Source organism: Mus musculus, chromosome 14 (genome assembly GCF_000001635.26).
Source record: "Mus musculus strain C57BL/6J chromosome 14, GRCm38.p6 C57BL/6J".
NCBI lineage: Eukaryota > Metazoa > Chordata > Mammalia > Rodentia > Muridae > Mus > Mus musculus.
Genome location: NC_000080.6, coordinates 57,737,483 through 57,755,563, shown reverse-complemented (window position 1 = coordinate 57,755,563; position 18,081 = coordinate 57,737,483). Strand labels below are relative to the sequence as shown.

At 46.9% G+C, this 18,081-nt stretch overlaps 2 protein-coding genes across 4 annotated transcripts in view; one reads left to right on the top strand and one right to left on the bottom strand.

The window, feature by feature from the left end:
- Positions 1-1,370: 1,370 nt before the first annotated feature.
- Positions 1,371-16,977, bottom strand: Gm52140 (predicted gene, 52140). Its single transcript, XM_030248241.1, has 3 exons — positions 16,886-16,977; positions 9,226-10,269; positions 1,371-2,146 (listed from the first exon to the last, which is right to left on the bottom strand). The coding sequence occupies exons 1-2, from the start codon at positions 16,975-16,977 to the stop codon at positions 9,252-9,254; spliced, it is 1,110 nt and encodes a 369-aa protein (XP_030104101.1). The 3' UTR covers positions 1,371-2,146; positions 9,226-9,251.
- Positions 9,352-18,081, top strand: part of Lats2 (large tumor suppressor 2) — a 56,551-nt gene continuing 47,821 nt past the window's right edge. The window contains exon 1 of one of the 3 annotated variants that reach the window (XM_006519224.4): positions 9,352-9,674. The gene's annotated coding sequence lies outside the window, so the exon portion shown is untranslated. The remainder of the gene's footprint in view (positions 9,675-18,081) is intronic. The other 2 variants (XM_006519225.3, NM_015771.2) reach the window with 2 other exon arrangements.

The window sequence follows — 18,081 nt, the reverse complement described above, 5'->3', positions numbered from 1 at the left end:
TCTTATCCCATATGCTATATAAAACAGACAATGGACCAGACTTGCTCCATTCACTAGCTCCAATCAAATGTTTTCCTTTATAAGAGTTGCCTTGGTCTTGGTGTCTCTTCACAGCAACAGAAACCTAAGACACCAAGACTATGTGGAATGAGAGAAGAGGCTGGTGCTCAGCTTGTCAGCACCATCTTCTCCACACCTTGCTGATGAATCTTCAGCCTGTGTGAATTTGAGGGACATTGGTTTCTGTTGCTCCAGTGACTCGGTCTGTGGCACAGATGATCTTTTTTTTATTATTATTATACTTGACTCTTTTTTTTGATTGATTGATTGATTTATTATATGTAAATACACTGTAGCTGTCTTCAGACACTCCAGAAGAGGGAGTCAGATCTCGTTCCGGATGATTGTGAGCCACCATGTGGTTGCTGGGATTTGAACTACGGACCTTCGGAAGAGCAGTCGGGTGCTCTTACCCACTGAGCCATCTCACCAGCCCCCGGCACAGATGATCTTAACATGTGATGGGATGATGTCCCCAAAACCACCAGGAGCTGAAAGTACCAGGAAGTGGCAAGTGCATTTACTATCCCAAGTCAGCAAACACGGCAGCTCAGCGACACAGCAGTTGTGGCACTAACTGGTCTCCGTGATTTTGGGACTGACCTGGAGCCTCAGATGTTTATCAGTACATCTGACTCTGCTTATGTTAGAAGTACATTTCCACTTAGCCGAGAATGACCTATTTTGTGAGTTTTGGGCTCTGTGTGGAGATGGAGCATCTTGGTGAAGAGCAAACACACCCTGTCTTCACAGAACATACCCTTTATGGGAAGATCTAGGCCTACATGGAATAATCATAAAGAAAGAAGTGCGGTGAGAAGCAGTACTGTGTGCCACACAGAGAGAAACAAGAAGGAAGAGTACTACAGGGAGTCCCAGAGGGTTCACTCAATTGGTCCTTAGTGTAGCACAACAAGTACGTCATGGCAGATGTATGGACGAGCTTGGTTCACTTCCCATCAGCTGGGAAAAAGGCATGCCGGAGGCACTGGGGGCCCTGCTCCCTCCTCTTCGCTTCAGGTGATAGGGTTTTTTAAAAAGTTGTTTGTTGCCGGGCAGTGGTGGCACTTGCCTTTAATTCCAGCACCTGGGAGGCAGAGAGGCAGAGAGGCAGAGAGGCAGAGAGGCAGAGAGGCAGAGAGGCAGAGGCAAGTGGATTTCTGAGTTCGAGGCCAGCCTGGTCTACAAAGTGAGTTCCAGGACAGCCAGGACTATACAGAGAAACCCTGTCTCGAAAGAAACCAAAAAAACAAAAACAAACAAACAACAACAAAAAAACAAAAACAACCCCCCCCAAAAGTTGTTTGTTTTGTGCTTCGTTTTGTGTTTTTTAGACAGGCTCTCTTGTAGCCCAGGCTAGGCAGGAGTTAAGGCTGACCTTAACTCCTGGTTCTCATACCTCTGCTCTCTAAGTGCTGGGATTACAGGTGTGCCCCACTGTGTCCAGCTTTGTAGCTGATGGTGGTGGTTGTGGTCTGTTTGTTTATTCAGGGTCTCCATTACCCAGACCTTTGTGTGTGTGTGTGTGTGTGTGTGTGTGTGTGTGTGAATTTTTGTGCTCAAGGAATCTTCTTGCCTTAGCAGCTTGAGTAGCTAGGGCATACACTACCGCCTCGTTAGCTTTTAATTTGACGGTACTTAACCACAGAGCTATGTCATCTCTTCTATCCAGTCTGTTTATATCCCCGCTGCTCCAACATCCTGCCTACTCTTTCAGAGTCCATTCTCTGCATGCCTTAAATACCAACTTTCCTCCTGACTTTGTTTCAGCCCCTTTCCCTTTCTAAGTAGCTTTATTTCAAATTCTGATCCTTTCTCTCACTTCTGTCCTTTGGAAAGGGATTAGTTCTGGGGCATTCACCCCGCCTGGTTCCAACTCTTCTTGGCCTTCCATTATCCATAATCAAATACAGTTTGCAGCAACTGCTTCCTTTTGCTTCGGAATCTGGCAGCCAGGGCCTCACAGGCCTGCTTCCACTTCTGCCCTGGAGTCGACTTATCACGGTCTCCTCCTGGCTTTCTTCTGGCCATGTTTTTCGAGCATCTAATGATAACACACTTCATTTTTCTTTTTCTGATCTGGTATCTGGTAGATAAAGCAAAACCACTTAAAGTAACAGTGAGCAACCCAAACAGCAGCTCATTCACAGTTCTCCTTACATTCGGAGTTAAGAATAGATCACGGAACCGGTTCCTTTACAGTCGATTAATTATACAGTTAAATCTTTTTGGTAGATTTAGGTTGTCTGCTTCCTCCCAAGTGACTCGGACGTGTTTATTTTGTTACAGAAATCGATTGTGATAAAACAAAAGCCTTGGACTTATTCTTCATAAAGTTTACCAATATGTGATACAAAATAGTACGTTAAAACTTTTAGCAGGTGTGGCACAGCACACACCTATAGACCAGCAAGCACAGGCAAGGGGGTTTGAGGGAGAAGAGTTCAGGCTCACCTACATGAGATCCCCTCCCAAAAATAAATGAATAAACAGATGGTTTTACTGAGCCAGCTGCTTCTACCAGCAAGTAGCTCCAGTATTCAGGAGACTGAGACAAGCTGTTTGGGCCCAGAAGTTTGACACCAGATTGGGCCAGAGATACTACTTCATTGTTTTATGTTTTTGTCGTTTGTTTCTGAGACTAGATCTTTCTATGTAACCTTAACTGGCCTGGAGCTCACTATGCAGGCCAAGCTGGCCCAAAAATCACAATGACCACCTGCCTGTGCCTCCCAAGTGCTGGGATTAAAGGCATGTTCCACCAAACCTGGCCTGGTCATTTTTTGTTTTTTGCTTTTTCCAATGTTTTCTCTTATGTATGTCTGTGCACCTCTTCTGTGTCTGGTGCCTGAAGAGACCAGAGGTTAGTACCAGATCCCCCAGAACTGGAGTTACAGCCAGTTGTGAGCCATCCATCAGGTGGGTAGGTTCCCTGGAAGAGCAGCCATTGCTCTTTACCACTGTGCCACCTCCCTGGCCTGTTTTGTGGTTTTGTTTTTGTTATTATTTAGGTACGGCCTCACTGGCCTGGAAATCACTCTGTAGACCAAGGTGGTCTTGAACTCACAGAGATCCTCCTGCCTCTAAAGGTATGTACCTACCCTTGAGCCTTGTTTTACATTTTTGTTGTTGTTGCTATTGGGTTTTTTTTTTTTTAAGAATTATTTATTTTATGTATGTGAGTACACTGTAACTGTCACACCAGAGAGGGCATCTACTCATGTAAAGTCAGTCAGTACCAGGGGAGTGCAAAGCGGGACGGATCTGTTAGGGGACTGTCTCCCTTACCAATCTGTCTCTTAGTAATACGAACTGTCAAAAGAATCGTTTCAATCAGAATGTGATTCCATCTTCATGAGATTGCTGCTGTGAGCTTTCCTGGGAACAAGCCTTAGCTCATTGAGCAAGGCTGATTTATGCAACCTCATATATTATCACTCGTCTGAGAAGCACAGAGCCTATTTGGAAAATGAAAATACCTGAGCATGACTGGAGGCATCCAGACAAGCAGGTCTGTGAGGTCCTGGGTCCTGAGCTGCCCCAACTACACACAGGAAGCTTGTGTGCATTTTCTAGGGCAGTCTCTCTCTGTAATAGCTAGAAGTAGAGCTATTACAAATTATTTAAAATCAAGGAAGAGTTCACACTTTAAAACTACAAGGCAAGTGTGAGAGCTGATATCCTAGGGATTTAGCCCTGATATCCAAACTATTTGATTGCTGAGAAAAAAAAAACAACTTAAATGTGGCTAAGGGCCTCAGCGGGACAGTGCTTAAAAGGCCCTGGATTAAGATGCTAATTGGCTTCTCTTTTTATTTCTTTTCTTTTCTTTTCTTTTCTTTTCCTTTCCTTTCCTTTCCTTTCCTTTCTTCCTTCCTTCCTTCCTTCCTTTCTTTCTTTCTTTCTTTTTTTTTTTTTTGAGACAGGGTTTCTCTGTGTAGCTCTGGCTGTCCTGGAACTCACTCTGTAGACCAGGCTGGCCTTGAACTCAGAAATCTGCCTGCCTCTGCCTCCCAAGTGCTGGGGTTAAAGGCATGCGCCACCACTGCCCATCCTAATTGGCTTTTCTTTAATTTTTGTCTTAGGGTTTTACTGCTAAGAACAGACACTATGACCAAGACAACTCTTATAGGGACAACATTTAATTGGGGCTGGCTTACAGGTTCAGACATTCAGTCCATTATCATCAAGGTGGGAGCATGGCAGTGTCCAGGCAGGCATGGTACAGTAGAAGCTGAGAATTCTACATCTTCATTTGAAGGCTGCTACCATAAAACTGCCTTCAGGCAGCTAGGATAAGGGCCTTAAAGCCCACACCCACAGTGACACACCTACTCCAACAGAGCCACACCTTCTAATAGTGACATTCCCTGGGCCAAGCATGTACAAACCATCACATTTTAAAATTCTTTTTAAGAATTATTTATGTATATGAGTACACTTTAGCAAGTGGGCATCAGATCCCATTATAGATGGTTGTGAGCCACCATGTGGTTGCTGGGAATTGAACTCAAGACCTCTGGAAGAGCAGCCAGTGTTCTTAACTGCTGAGACATCTCTGCAGCCCTGTTTAGGCTTTTCTAAAAAAAAATTCTTTTCACATTTGTCTGTCGTCTGTCTGTCTGTCTGTCTGTCTGTCTCTGTGTGTGCCCAACACTGCAGTCAGTTCTCTCTATCCACCATGCAGATCCCAGGAATGAACTCGGGTTACCAGGCTTGCTGTTAGCCCCTTGCCTGCTAAGGCGTACACCAGCCCTTTTTTGCTTACTTGCTATGAGGCAGAGGATGACCTTGAATCCAGTGCCTCTTGCTTTTCTGTCCCGTGTGTTGGGGTTACTGGCCTAAGCCACCACACCGACAGCCAGACTTAATAGGAGAGAAGAAAAGGAGCCCATTGCCTAACTGAAGACAACGGAGGCGGAGGAAAAGCCAACGGAAGAGCGAAAATGTTTCCCATTTCTCCTCTACTTTCTTCTGTTTGTCAAACCATGGGGAGGGTCCTCTATCCACCAAGTAACTCTCTGCAGATAGAGTGCCCTATAAATACTTCCTGTTGTCATTGGGGTTAAGAGTCAAATTCTGCAGCTTGAAGGCTGGCCTATTTTAGATGTCATTGGTTTATAACCATCGCTAACTCCAGCCCCAGGGGATCTGTTGTCCCTCTTCAGCCTCTTTGGGCACTGCATGCACATGGTACATAGACATACTTGCAGGTAAAACACCCATACATATAGAATAAAAATAAATAAGCTGGGTATGGTGGCACATACCTTTAGCCCACGCACTGGGGAGGCAGAGGCAGGTGACTCTTTCTGAGTTTGAGGTCAGCTTGGTCTACAGAGTAAGTTTCAGGACTGCTAGGGCTACACAGAGAAACTTTGACCAGAAAAAAACAAAATAAAATAAATTTTTAAAGTTTTAAAAATGAGCTCAAGGCATCATGGAAACATATTGGCTAACTAGCAAAGGTGATATGGTTAAGTCCCAAAGCTTTGAGCTACAGTAGCCAACGATCAATAGAGAAGGAGTTCCCTGGAGCTGACTCAGATATAGATAATATTCCATTCGTGCATTTATACAGGTCTCTTGATATAGTCTAAGCTGGCCTAGGACTCTCAATCTCCCCACACCAGCATCCTGAGTGCTGAGATTGGTGGGTTTGCACCACCACACTTGAGCAGAAATGGTTCATGCTTAAACTTTGATATTTGACACAGTAAAGATGGCTTTAAAGTATATTTGATGTGCTTGTCAGTTAGGAGGTTCTTTATAGTTTCCTGTTGTGCAGGAAGCTGTAGCCTGGTTAATGAGAGACAAAACATATGGGGGAAAACCAACTGCTAATGAGATGGGTCAGTGTGGCGTGCCTCTTCCCAGGCATCCAGGCCTTCTGCCATCTGATCCTGCTCTACATTCTCATGACTGTCTAGAAAGAAAGCTTTGCAGGGAGACAGATCCGATGAGTCTCCATCACACTGGTGACAAATAAGGAAACAAGAATGTGCCTGAAGACCAGCCCCTGCTCTCCAGACACCCACGCCTTGAAGGAGACTAAGTCAATAATCAGGATTTCTGTACTCAGAAACATGAGCAAGGTGTCAGTCTTGGTGGACATTCTCTTTGGGTGGACCCCTAGACTATCCTATCTTTACTTCAGGAGCCTCACTGGAGAATTGACTCCCAGTGCTAGCAAGGTCTATGACAGCTGTCTCTGCTTTGGCTGAAACTAAGAGACAGGGCTCTTGTGTGCCTCTTTTCTTCCCTCTGTAGACATTTCTTCTTTCAGTCACAGCTGGGGGACAGCTTAGTGGCACAGTGCCTGCCTAGCTAGTACCTGCGAGGCCCTGGCTTCCATCTTCAGCCACAGAACAACAAGCTAAGAACACTATAAATGCACAGGGGTTAATTTGGCTTGTTTCTGTATTTATAAGTACATTGTAATCATGACTTCTTGCGATTACCTGAAGAGAGCCTTGTAATTCAGTGCTCCTAAGCTCTGCAGTTAGATCTACCTAGATTCAAATCTCAGCTCTTTGATCCCGGGCAAATTACTTGGCTCTCTGTACTTCAAGGTCTTCTTCTATCAGAAAGGGTTAATAACATGGTTCCTCTGAAGACTGTGTGAGACAAAGTGCACGTCTAGACCATCACTCTAGGCTACGACACGGCACACACAAATAACATATCTATCTATAGATGCTGGTTTTCTTACTAAATATGCTGCTGTGCTCACCTGGCCTTGTGTTCTCTCTCCCCTCAGCTACACACATCACGCAAATGTACTTATTTTGCTAATTTAAAAATATTTGTTGTTGGTGGCTATCCTACTATTGATGTATTGATATATCAAAAGTTATAAGACAAAAATATCACCTAGAATCACTATGACCAGATACTATACTTTAAAAATTATTATTATTTTAAAGACAGGGTCTCACTGCCTCAAAGCTGGACTAGAATTCACTATGTAGCTTCAGATAACCTTAGCCTTCTTATCCTCCTGCTGACTCTCCTGAGTGCTGGGACTATGGGAACACTCCATGATGCCTGACTTGATCGACTGTCGATCAGTTCCCTCATCAAAGCCCTATCTAAGACACTTATTTCCAATTTGTTTCTAGTCTCAGATGCGCGTATTTAAAAACATTTTAAAAATTAAAGGCATAAGTAGTGTAGCATCACCTTTGTGGCTCACAGCCACCCCCAACTCTGGTTCTGAGGGACCCGATGCCCCTTTCTGGGTTCCATTGGCACCTGGCTCACATGTGGTGCACCTACCTACATTCAAGCCAAAGACTCATACACATAAATAAATCTAAAAAAAAAAAAAAGAATGTTGACAGTTTACCTTCAGATTTTTAATAAAAGCAGCAAGCACTGTAGATTAACTTAAAACATTAGTGTTCCCTCCTCTGTCCAATTTCCATTCCTTCTAAATGGGCTATGGCTATCATGGTTGTAAATGGGCTATGGCTATCATGGTTGTAAATGGGCTATGGCTATCATGGTTGTGGTATGTAAGAGAGGTGAGTACAGAGTCCAAAGCCTGTGTTTATTTATGGAGATGGTGTCATGACATATGTACAGTTCTGCAGTTTGCTTTTGTTCACCCCACATTGGTTCTGAATTCTGTCTGTAATCATTTGTCCTTTGGCAGAAATAAAGCCGGCCTCTTTACTTAGCTTCTCTCTCTCTGCTCCTGCTGTCCAGCTGTCCTTGGCTTTTCACTATTATAAATAGTGCTGTTGCAAAGAGTTCTTGCTTATTTGTTTGTTTCGTTGTTTTTGGACAGGGTTTCTCTGTGTAGCCCTGGCTGTCCTAGAATTAACTCAGTAGACCAGGCTGGCCTCGAACTCTGAGGTCAGCCAGCCTCTGCCTCCTCAGTACTGGGATTAAAGACATGCGCCACCACTGTTTGACAAAAAGAAAGTTATTTTTGTTCTTTTAAAAAAAAGATTTATTTTTATTTATGTGTGTGTCTGTGCTAAGCATATGCACATGTGTGTGTGCATTTACCCACAGAACAAGGCATTGGATCCCTTGGCACTGGTGTCTCTGTCTCTCTGTCTCTCTCTCCCTTCCTCCATCCCTCCCTCCCTCTGCACCCCTACTTTCCCCCTCTACCGGGTTTCTCTGTGTAGCCATGGTTGTCCCGGAATTCTCTCTGTAACCAGATTGACCTTGAACTCAGAGATCACCTGCTTTCCTGAGAGCTGGGATTATAGGTGTGCATCACTAACCGGCTTCCCTAACATTTCTTAGAGCAAGAGATAGGAACTTTTAACACACAGTGAAGGTTGCCAGTGCGCTTGGGGAGATGGGGGAGGAAGTTCCCAGGTGAGTGCTAGACTCCTCTTTTACAGAATATTACTTGATGCATTGGTTTCTCATCACGGTGCAAGATGTCAGTGTAGCACACAGGGTCAGGCTGACTAAAGAAAATGAGGCTAATCTGCAAGAGGCTTAATTATTAAAGTTCAAAGGACAAAGAAATGAGAATCTCTGGAAGAAGCCTTAAGGGAATTAGAGAGGTGGGGGTGGGGGTGGGGGTGGGGGTGGTGGTGGTGAGGGGCAGTCCAGGACTAAAGTCTGTTGAGGCAGTTAAAACAGTCCTGACAAGGGTTCTTCTGACAAGACAGCCTGAATTTGGCACAGGAGAGGGGGCTCGACTTCCTTCCCGAGGACAAAAATAAAAACTGGTACAAATGATCTTCACTCTTGTGAATTTCTTCCGGAATTGAAACTTCAAATGTCACGTTTGCTAATTAAAGAGGAAGTCTGGTTGACTTTTAAGACTATTAGTCCCCACCATCACTTACCACAGATCGTAAGTTGGTGGGGAGTGTGACGTTAGACAGCCAATAGTAAACGAAAGACTTTGCTTCCACGCTGTTATTTCTCAGCGTCTGTCCCTGGACCAAATCCCCAAATGGAGGATAAAGGAGTGGCCGAAGTGTAAACGCCAGTCTCCTCGGCTGGTTCGTGCAATACTGATGTGTTTTATAAAACCATAAGGCACTTTCCTAAAACGTGCCCAGGGAGGGAGCTGGTTAGCCTGCGTCCGGTTAAGCCCAGGCTGTCAGGCGTCCCGGTTTATTATTTGATGCCCGGGTCTCAGCAGCCGGCTGCACTTTCCGTGGCTGGCACCGGGGCCTGTGAACTTACTTTTCTCACCCACTGGTACGAGGCGTTTAGGGAAACCGGCGCTCCCGGGCTGGGGGCTTCCGACGCGAGCCCAGCGCAGGGCAGGTGGCCGCCCAGCCAGGCGGCGCAGGAAGCGGCCCGTGGGGCGGAGCGGGCGGCGGGTAGCAAGGCCGCGGGCGCCCCGCCCGGGCTGGTATGCGGCCGGGAGTGACGCGGGAGGAGGGGTCACGTGACGCCCGTGGAATGCCAACAATGTAGCGAATGTCCCGCTCGGGTCTGCGCTTCGGAACCGCGGCGTGAGCGCCCCGGGAAGATGGAGCCGCCGCCGCCAGCGCCGCCGCCGCTTCCCCGGGCTCCCCCGACCCTCCGGGGTCAGCAACCACTGCCGCCACCGGCGCCCGGTCTCCCGGCGCGCGAGGTCCCGGAGCCGCGGGCCAGGACGCCGCCGAGGGTGTAGAGCGCTCCCGGAGGTGAGGGGCCGCGGCCGGGAAGTTTGTCGGGACAGGGCTCCGCCCGGTCCCACGGGCGAGCTGCCCTGCGGGACAGGGACAACCCGTCCGCTGGGTCCCGGGCGGGTGCGGAGCAGCGGGTGGCGGCGGCGGGGCGGCTTTGTTGTGCTCGCGCGGCGGCGTCCGGAGGCCCAGACCCCGCGTCCCGCGGCGCCGACCCCGCCCAGCCTGGGCCTCCGTGCGCCGCGCCGTCCACCACGCGCGCTCGCGGCCTTGCGCGCTGCACCTCTGGCCCTCGGCGGCGCGGTGCCCGCCCGGTGTCCGGTGTCCCGTCCCCGGCTGCGCCGTCCGGCGGTCGGTGCGGGGCGGTTGCGTAACGTCTCTTTTGAGCCGACTTCTCCCGGGCCGGCCTCCGCCGCGACTCCACGGCCTGAGTCCGTAGCGCTGGTCACGCACGAGCCTCGCCTGCGTGGCCCGGGTCTCGCCCGGGCGACTTCGGCCACCAGCGGCGTGCAGGAGGCGGCCGGGTGAAAACTTATGCCTGTGAGTGTGAGCGGGAGAGAACTGGACGTGCAGATTTTGTTGACAAAAAAGTTTGAGCGAGGACTTTTCACGCCTTTAAATTTCCCCTGCTTGCCCGTAATGTAGCCGCTTATTAGGGAATTTGTACCAAGTCTTGCTCCATATTTTTAGTTTAACCCCAGGTTAGGTCAGTAAATGATGCTCACCAGTTTTGAGTGCTAAATCTGGAGACAAGGCTACTTTTTGTGATTTTTCTTTTCTCCCCTTTTAGCAACTGTTGTAATAAGGCGCTAACAAAAAAAAAAAAATCTTCCAGCATAGGAATGCAGACGCTGCTTAGAAAGCCTGTTTTTAACTTAACTATAGTTAACAATACATTACAGTATTCAGCCTCTCGTAAAATTTTGGTTATCCAGGTATAGAAAACGCTGTTGAACGAATTCACCATGGTTCCTTTGAAATTGCTTAACTTTTACCACACTTCAAAATGTCAGCTTCATATGGTACCAACAGAGGCTGCTATACAGAATTACAGAATCCGAAGTTTTGAACTGAGAGTTTTTCAGCTTCGCCATCTAGTTGGAATAGTATAAATGTAAATTGGAGCTGTGGGTTATTTCTTTCCTTCGAGAAATCACGGCCTTGGTGGGAGGGACTTTCAGTGGTGGGAGGGACTTTCAATGATGGGCGGGGAACACGTTTACAATAAAATGCCTTGTTATTTTAAATGCTGTGTTGTAAATAGCCTGCCCTAGGCCCTTAAAACCCACTGGAGAGTAGAATGGAGGTTGGAGCTGGTAAATCCACACTAAACTCGAACGAAAGCTATTGGGGAACCATGTGGGGGAGGGTAACGCGGGGGTGGGGGTTTTGTGTTTGTATCGGGAAACCTAGACCAACACAACGTTTTGTATTTATTTCATGCTTGTAATAGCGCGAAACTTTTAAGTAATATTTCGTACTATTTAAAAATAGTATGCTTGAAGGACTACAGATGATAAATTTAATGCATTTATGTTGTCTTGGCTGTGAATGTGCTGTACAAATGGTTGATATGTTCCAGTCCACAGAAGGAGCGGTTCAGCTTCGTGGAAGCTGTAGAAATTACCAGAAATCTCAGTCCTTCTAAAAAGCTCATTGCTTGGTGTGTTCTCTGGAGCAGCTGGAGTTGAGGGATGTGTAAAGGCACAACTGTTGTGTCACCCTCTGAGGAGCACGCACCCTCAGAGTTTTCAGGACTTGCTTGGGCTGCTAATATCCCTGAATGTTAGTTAACTGCTCTCTCTCAATGCTTTTAAGCCCAATGCTACTTGATTTGTTGTTTCATCTTGAAGCTATAATAAAACAGTAATGTTGGAAGTAGAGATAATTGGTGGAGATACTAAAATTAGGAGAGAAATTTGGCACTGCTTAATGCTTGCCGTTCACTTGGCAAGTACTTTATGTTGGTTAATGTCTAGACTGTGTCGATTTCATTGTGAGAGTGGTGGATTTTTTTTTTTTGTAAAGTTAATTAACAAGTACTTTTTGTTTGTGTGCCAATATTTGACATACATAGGATTTTTTAGGGGGAGAGGAAAAATGGAAAGTGTTATATTTCATAGCAGGACTTTGCATTTCTTGTTAATTCTGATTGCTGATACCTTTGCAGTCCCTGCCGGTCTCTAAAACAGTTAGGGAGGCATAGACCTTGAAGAATGGAAGTTGGCTTTGAGTGAAGTAGGCCTGGGTTTAGAATGTGAACCCCTCTGCCTGCTGACAGTTATCAGAAGTAGGAATGCTGAGGGCTAACACTTTCCATTACTAATTAACTCCATCCTACCCCCCCAGTCTTTCTCCTGTTTTATTTATTTCATAAACATTAAAAGTCCCCAGCCCCCCACCCCCGGCAGCACTGTCTGACTGCCTGGATACATTCTTCACTCCTGTGACTTTATACAGAAGTTGGAGTCTCCCAAGAGTAGCTCCACACTCCTCCATCAGCTGTAGCCCTTCATCTTTTCCTGTTGGTGGCCTTAGATCTAAAAGAATCATGCTTTTGCATTAAAATAGGCTGGAGAGTGCATGAGCGCGCGCACACACACACACACACACACACACACATACATACACACACACACACACACACACACACACACACACACACGTACTTGAGCTAGGTTGATTTCCCCTCTGGGGTTCTTTAATAGACTGTACATCATGGGGGACTTGGAGAGGGCTGGGTTCAGAGGAGGCAAAGCTTGCTCAGATGTGGACTGCCAATGGAGGTGGTCTGTGTTGTCCTCTTCAGAGACTTGCTCCTAGAATTCTGCAGGGAACGCTTGTCTACTGTGATCACTGCACACAGACTCACCAAGGTCTTACGATGACCGGATTATTGGACAGTGGGGAAGCAGTGTTTTCCTGAATCTCTAAGAAGACAGTCACTGCTTTCCTTGGGGAGATCCTCCTATGAAGGGCAGTCTTTAGCCTGGGACTTTCTGGGGTAGGCAGGACTGGGGTGGTACATGTATGTTGTGATTTCAATAACAACTGGAGGTTTTGGTCTAAGAGATGCTGTTTTAAAATGTGCCCCCCTCCCACCCCCCAAAACATATAAACAAATGACAGGAAATGGGAACATCATGGCAAGCATTTGCCAGTCCAGTGCAGAAGAGCCGAGGCAGGGGGATTGTGAGTTTGAGGCCAGCCTGGGACACACAGACCACGTCGAAGACAAGGCTGGCAAGATAACCCAAATCTAATGACGGGAGTTTGAGTCCCTAGAACCTACATGGTAGAAGGAAAGAACTGACTCCTGCAGGTTGTCCTCTGCCCTCAGGTATGCTGTGCCATTCATACACATACACAAACAACAACAAAACCCCAGTGTGTACAGGTACAGGTTTTGGCTGGCTCACTAGTTGGTGTTTGATGTGTTTGGCAGCCTGTGTGGGACTGGAAAGCAGGAGAGTAAGAACTCCCCACATGTGCTAGCATTCTGCTGGAGCTGGGTGGGTAGGGAGCCTGAAGGAATGAATGCCTAACATGCTGGCTCAGTGGTTGGTAGCTTCCCAGCTCAGAAGAGGACTTGGTAATGGGCTCTCATTTTGCAGTTTGTTTGGGGTCTTGGTTTTGCTTTGCTTTGAGGTAGGGATTCATTGGGAAGCCCTGGCTGGCCTGGAACTCACTGGCTGGCCTCCTGAGGGCTGGGCTTACAGGTGAGTTACTTAGTTGTTTCTGGTTTTCAGTTTCAGTGTCTTCTTTACTCTAAAATATATTTAAATCAGTTATTGCCAAAACTTTCAAAAGCTGGACTTACTTATTTTATTTTCCCAAGGGTCATATTTATAAACTTATTGATGAAGGAAAAATTCCCATCTGTTAGGTCTTGTTAAAATGGCGTGGGAGTCACTCGGTGTAGCTCATCCCCGGCTGTAGGCTTCATTTGACTGATGAGTGTTTCCATGAAGAATTTCATTTAAAAGTTCAAGTTTGGCTATGAAACTAAGGTTTAGTCTTCAGGCTAAACCTTAAAATACAAGGTCTCCAAGCTGAGACAAGAACTTTTCTTCTCTATGACACTGAAAGTCTGCTTCTTTCTAGATGATTCTGTCTGTCAAGGACCAGGGACACCAGTAGGTGCTGTTTAACATAACCTCTTAAAAAGACAGTACCTGGGGTGTTCTAGGACCAGCACCTCCTACAAAATGTGGGGGAGAGATGGAGAGAAAATCAAAACCCTGAAGGAGACCAGGTGGTAGCTTTCTGAGGTGTCACTGAAGCATCCTCCTAGCCTGTGCTTCAAATGGCTCTTGAGTCTGGAGAGGGCAGACAGAACCAAAGCACTTGACCCTTCCAGGCCCCTGCTGAGCTCCACTCTGACACAGAAAGGTCTTGACTTTTTCTGCTCTGGTCAACTGTTTATATTTTGAGACACAGTCTCATATAGCACAGGCTGACCATAAACTCAGTGTAGCCAAGGATTCTGAACTCCTGCTCTTCTGATGCACCCAACTTCATGGGGTTGGTTTTGTTTGTTTGTTTGGGGAGGGGTGGGTTGTGCAATAGGAGTTGCCATGGCTAGAACTCAGGGCCTCCAGCTTGCTAGGTGGGTGCTGTACACTGAGCCACACTGCCAGTCCCTTGGCTGGTTTTATGACTGGAGTGTTTGGAGAACACACCGGGACGCTCTGTGGAAGTCCTCCTTTGTGCATTTGCGTGTCTGAGTTAGAGTGACAGAGGGGTGGGATGGTTTGTGAGCCACCCCTGGGGTTTAAATTCCAGTCAGAGTGGGACTTTGCCTGACTATTAGGTCCCAGTGTCTAGGGCCAGGAATGTCATCTAGGAACCATGGTTTAGAAAGAGAAATATTATTCGTGTGTGTGTGTGTGTGTGTGTGTGTGTCGGTCTGTCTGTCTGTCTGCAAGTATGTCCAGTTTAGTTCCATGACATTAAATGTATTCTTGTCACGGTGGCAGATAGCATTTGTCTATTACCTCAGGGCATCAGGCCGTCACTTCCTGTTTCTTTGCTTCTGATTAGTCTCTGTTCTGTCCCTGGATTTGCTTACTCTAGGTATGCATCGTGAGCGGAGTGGTACTGTGTGCTTTGTGAGCAGCTACTTCATTCAACACATGTCTCTAAGGCCATCTGTCTACCTTGTGGCCTGTAATGGGACTTCCGTGTTAAGACTGAGCAGTAGGGCGTGGACATGGGAGGCTTTGCAGTGGTCTTGTGAGAACTGTCCTTAGTCAATTTTTTTTTTTTTTTGCTTGTTTGTTTTTGTTTTATTTTGGTTTGTTTTTGAGACAGAGTCACAAAATGTATCTCTGGATGGTTTGGAACTTGCTGTGTGGACTAGGCTAGCCTTGGGATTAATCACAGAGAGATACACTTGTTTCTGCCTCTGGGATTAAAAGAGTGTGCCACCATGCCTGGCCGTATTTTGTTTGGCCATTGGAGTCATACTCAGAGAAAGGGCATTGCTGTGGATGGAGCTCTCCCTGCCCAGACCAGTTCTCTGTGCTCTACAGTACCTGCTAAGGATGTAGGAGGACTGCTTTTGAATAGGTATCTCCTGGCTGAATGTGGCCATATGTCAGGTCCTAGAGGGGGTGAACAGAGTGCTCTGCCTGTCTCAGACAGCTTGCAGAAAAGCCCACTGGTCCATCTTGTAGGCAGATACTGCACTGGAGTAGGTGTGTGGGAGTGACAGTTGGTCCCTTAGGTTGCTGTCCAGGGGGAGTGAGCAGTTCTCAGTGAGTTTGTTCTCAGTGGAGTATAGGCCTGTGCCATTTAGAAGAGAGGAAAGACCTGGTGCTTTTAACTTGCATGGGATCTCAGAGTCTACTCTGCCCTGGCTGTTGGGCCATGGTCACTTCTGTGTGCAGCCTGGTGCCTGCTTGCAGGACTGTCTTCAGTGGGCTTGGAACACCACTGGATTGGCATTTTCCCTGGGACTTTTCTCCTTTTCAGACCATCCTCCCACCCTGACTGACAAAGGAGGCACATATGGACACACCTGCTTCCATGTTCATTGTGGCATAGTTTTTGCTTCAATGCTGAATCTGGGCCTGTTCTTGTCTCCTGCCCTGATTAAAACTTTGCGCCTACTTGTTGTGAACACTTAGATGTGTATCACTGTGATACACTATAGCCCTGTCTTGAAAACATCACCAGTTCCAATTAGGCTGGGCCACTTATCTTTATCTTCTAGATGCTAGCCTGGGTTAGAGCCCAAGGGGTTTTTAGTTTTTGGGGTCCCCCCCCACTTTTCTTTCTTTTTTTTCTTTTAAAGATTTATTTATTTATTTTATGTATATGAGTACACCATTGCTCTCTTCAGACACACCAGAAGAGGGCATCTGACTCCATTACAAATGTGGTTGCTGGAAATTGAACTCGGGACCTCTGGAAGAGCAGTTGGTGCTCTTTACTGCTGAGCCATATCTCCAGCTTTCCCATTTTTTTCAAAACAGGTTCTTGGCTATCTTAGAACTCACTCAGATCAGGATAGCCTTGAATTTAGAGACCCACTTATTTCTGCCTCTCTAGTGTTGGGATTAAAGACATGCACCACCATGCCTGGCTTTTTTTTTTAAATCAACTTTTCATTAACACATTTCACATAGGTCTTAAATAATTGATTATTCTGTCTGCTCTCATCTTAACGTTTATGCTGCACAGTCACAGGCTGGCCATTTTTTAATACCTAGTGAGAGAGACACCTTGTATAGATGTTCAGTTTGTATACTGGTCCAAAGTCCTACATGTATGAGGGTGGGATTCATATCACAAATATAACCATTCATTAATGTTGAGCGTATTTGAAGACTCTGGACTACTCTCAGAGGACCTGGACAGCAACCAATCACCATCCTTGATAGTATTGTGCACATTTTCTTCAGAGTGTGCGTGATCACCCTCTTCTGGGACATGTGCTGAGACGATTCCTTTTTTTTTTTCCTGTCCCTGGAAGTTGGTCCAGTTTCTGCCATCCCTTTGGTTTAGACTCTTCCTGCCCGACTGTACCAGGTTATGGCACGTGGTATCAGCGTTGGCTGTATGTGGCGGGTTGTGCTTACCAGACCTGGAAAATGCCCAGGGCAAGAGCTGATGTGTAATGAAATGAAGTGCATCCCGGTTCCCTCCTCACAGCTGCCATGCGCTGGCCAGGACTGGAGGGAAGCATTGGTGTGGGAAGCAAGGCCTTGGAGCAGACCGATCACCACGTCTCCTCCTCCTCTTCCTCCTCCTCCTCCTCCTCCTCCTTTTCGATAGAGACCCTGAGCTTGTGCCAGCATGACCTGAAAGCCACCATGCGTTAGTGCTTGGAGATCTGCACAGGAGAAGAGTACCAAGCAATGAGTGATGGCTGCTGCCACCCATGTCATGGACAAGTGAGCAAGAATCATGCCCTAGGTAGCAAAAGAGAAGCCAGGGGCCTCATAATCCCACAAGAAAAGGACAGAAGCCCGTCAAGCTGTCTTAGTCAGGGTTTGACTGCTGTGAGCAGACACCATGGCCAAGGCAAGTCTTATGAGGACAACATGTAGTTGGGGTTGGCTTACAGGTTCAGAGGTTCAGTCCATTATCAGCAAGGCAGGAACATGGCAGCATCGAGGCAGACATGGTGCAGGAGGAGCTGAGAGTTCTTCTTCATCTGTAGGCAGCTAGTGGAAGACTGACTTCCAGGCAGCTAGGATGAGGGTCTTAAAAGCCCACACCCACAGTGACACAACTACTCCAATAGGGCCATACCTTCTAATAGTGCCACTCCCTGGGCTGAGCATATACAAACCACCACACTGATCCTAGGTATTGGGTTTGGGCAAGGGGTGGTAGTGACATGCCACCTGATGTAGCCATTGACTCTGAGCATGTGAGCTCCTTGTGAATGCTGTCAGCCTAATGATGTATGCACTAGGAAAAGATTGCCCATGGTCCCCAGTCCTCTGTCCCAGCGTCCTCCGAAACAGCGTCTGTTTCAGAACAAATTCCAGGGTAAGCTTGGATGGCTTGAGCCACCAGGGCCTCCTTTGTTGCCCTGTGACCAGGCCTTGGCGCTGGGATGCACAAGTAATATGGCTTAACATGAAATATGGTTTAACAGAACTTTGTATCGCTGCTTTCTTCATAGCCCTGGTCTTGCCTAGCTGTGTGAAAGGGCTAGTAGACCTCTCTATAGTCTGCTTACATCCTTTGGTGGTAAACTCTTATTGTCACAGACCATACCTTCCCAAAGGAATGTTCCAAGAGGAACTTCTATCCTCTGTCCTGATGACCCTATGGCATGTGTGAATAGATAGCTACAGTCTGGTTAAATGCCTGAGACTCTTATGGGCGCTACTTGTACCTTTAAGCCCAGACCACTGGTTTGTGTAACCAGGCCTTGGAGCCCTTCTTTGATCCACCCCAGCATCTG

What these genes read in the sequence shown, in the direction of transcription:
- Gm52140 (XM_030248241.1), bottom strand. Translation starts at nt 16,977, where the DNA reads ATGGTGGCTTTCAGGTCATGCTGGCACAAGCTCAGGGTCTCTATCGAA. An exon ending in GAAGAGGAGGAGGAGACGTG is followed by an intron (nt 10,270 to 16,885) that starts GTGATCGGTCTG and finishes GGAAATTTAAAG; the next exon opens with GCGTGAAAAGTCCTCGCTCA.